Source organism: Sphaeroforma arctica, assembly GCF_001186125.1.
Source record: "Sphaeroforma arctica JP610 unplaced genomic scaffold supercont1.11, whole genome shotgun sequence".
NCBI classification, from domain to species: domain Eukaryota; class Ichthyosporea; order Ichthyophonida; genus Sphaeroforma; species Sphaeroforma arctica.
In genome coordinates, this window is record NW_014040547.1 from 2125 (window position 1) to 4239 (window position 2115).

At 58.6% G+C, this 2115-nt stretch overlaps 1 protein-coding gene across 1 annotated transcript; it reads left to right on the forward strand.

Annotated features, from left to right (window-relative positions):
• Positions 1-73: 73 nt before the first annotated feature.
• Positions 74-1907, forward strand: SARC_00375 (hypothetical protein; the record flags this gene model as incomplete). The annotated part of the gene is made up of 1 exon (XM_014305916.1): positions 74-1907. A coding segment is annotated over one exon (1834 nt), but the record flags the coding sequence as incomplete, so codon positions are not given.
• Between the last annotated feature and the right edge of the window lie 208 nt (positions 1908-2115).

Genomic DNA, 2115 nt, shown 5'->3' on the forward strand with positions numbered 1-2115 from the left:
TCAAGTGTACCATCAACATCTCTCCCATCGCTCCCTTGAACTAAATGCTCGCCCCTCCCTACCTACATGTCAGCGTTCTGGCTGACTTTGCCAGTGGGAGTGTGTGTGTTCTGCTGTCTACTTCCGTGACAGGGGAAGGGCTCGACATCCCCTCCGCCAACACCGTGATCCGCTTTGACAGCATTTTGACACCGACATCTCTGGTGCAGAGCAGAGGCCGTGCCCGTGCACACGACAGTCGCTTTGTGGTCATGGGAGACGGGTTAGCACGACGCAAGAGTGTACGTCACATGCACACAGGTGAACTGGCGCAGATGGCCGCTATACACGCCATTGCTAAGGAGGCTCGCTCTAATGGGGGTGTGGAGAGTGACACCTGGAGCACCGACGAGGGTGCGGTGGAGCGGGAGAACGCGCGCGCGACGCGTAAGACGCGCGCGGCAAAGCGCGCGAGGGAGCGCGCGGAAGGGCTTGGGCGTGAGGAGAGGAGAGAAGGGGCGGTGCCGGAGTGGGATGGGACGTTTGTGTATGGGCCGAAGCATCTGAAGGCTGGTGGGGAGTATATAGTTGTCATGGGAACGGACACGGGCGATGTGAACGCGTGCACTGTGCGCAACGGGACGGACGGCGCACACGAAAGTGCCAATGCACACGAAAGTACACCAGCACATGAACATGAACATGTGCAGGGCTACATCAAGGCAGGAGAGCCTGCGCAAGCAGAGGACAATGGTACCTACAAGCACGTGGAGGGGGGCCTGGCAGAGATAGAGGGCGAGAGTACGCCTCTACAGTATGGTGAATATGAGCGTGGAGAGACCTCTGGAGACGCGCAGCTGTGTACACAGGGCCAGCTAGAAGCGCGCACGCGTGTGGGTAGTCATAACACGCGTGAGGGAGCAAGCAGGAGCCACAGCCCCACGGAACCCACCGTCACCCGTAACCACGCAAAGGAGTTTCTGACGCGCATGGCCCAGTCGACGAACACGGCGGGTGCACCGGGATCACGCGAAAGAGGTGTATGTGATAGCATGCAACAGACCACCAGGACACACGCACCACCTGTGTCTACGCAGGCTCAAGGGGTGGGCCTTAACGACGCTACGCCAGTCACTGTGCGCACGGCACGTACTTACGTGTCAGCCGAACAGAGGGCCAGCAGTCACACAGCCTCTTTCACACAGGCACACCAACCACGCCCACTGCCAAGAACACCCACACACGAGACACCCACACACAAGACACACACACACAAGACACACACACACTCACACCCACACACTCACACACTCCCACGAAGCGAACGGGAGCTTATGCATTCTCCGCCTCTATCACAACGTCACTCGCGTCTACATACACTATGTAATCAGACGCAAGACGGCAAAAACCAGGTTTACAGCAGAGAAAACCAGGTTTACAGGGACAGGTCAGAGGATACTGGGGTACAGGCAGACGTCAGTCAGTCTGTATACGCGCTACTGTTTTCGAGCGATGAGGACGATGACAAGGCCGCCGTCCCGCTTTCAAAGCGGTATGATGAACCTACCTACCAGCCTTCAGAAGCACCGAGCACACCCACACGAGACCATGGCACAGACGTACACGCAGAGCACCACGTGACACGTACACAGCCCACAGCAACACATGCACAGCACACGACGGCCCATCCACACGAGAGGCTCGCGCGTGCACAGGACATGCCCACACGTGCGAACATCGCGAATTGTGTCTCAACGCCTCGTCCCACTGCGAGTGCGCGTGCGCGTGTGGACACACACAGCAATGCCAATTCCTCCACTGCCATGCAGCGACAGACGCACAAGGCACACGAAACGAATGGCCTACGCGTCTGTGTCTGTGTCTGCGGCAGAGACAGAGACACAAACACAAGCACAGTGTGTGCGTGAGGCAGGGCATATGCCACCAACGGTTGCTGCTGCAAACGTGGGTGGGGCTAGGGAGGGGCCTGAGACCACTGTGGTGTATGGGCAGGGTTTGGGTGACACCTCCGCGTGCGAGAGGGTGTGTGGGGACTTTCGTGTGGAGGGGTTGTTGTGCCGTGCGGCTGAGACACAGACGGTAGGTAAGCGCAAGAGCACACGGGCGAATATAGAC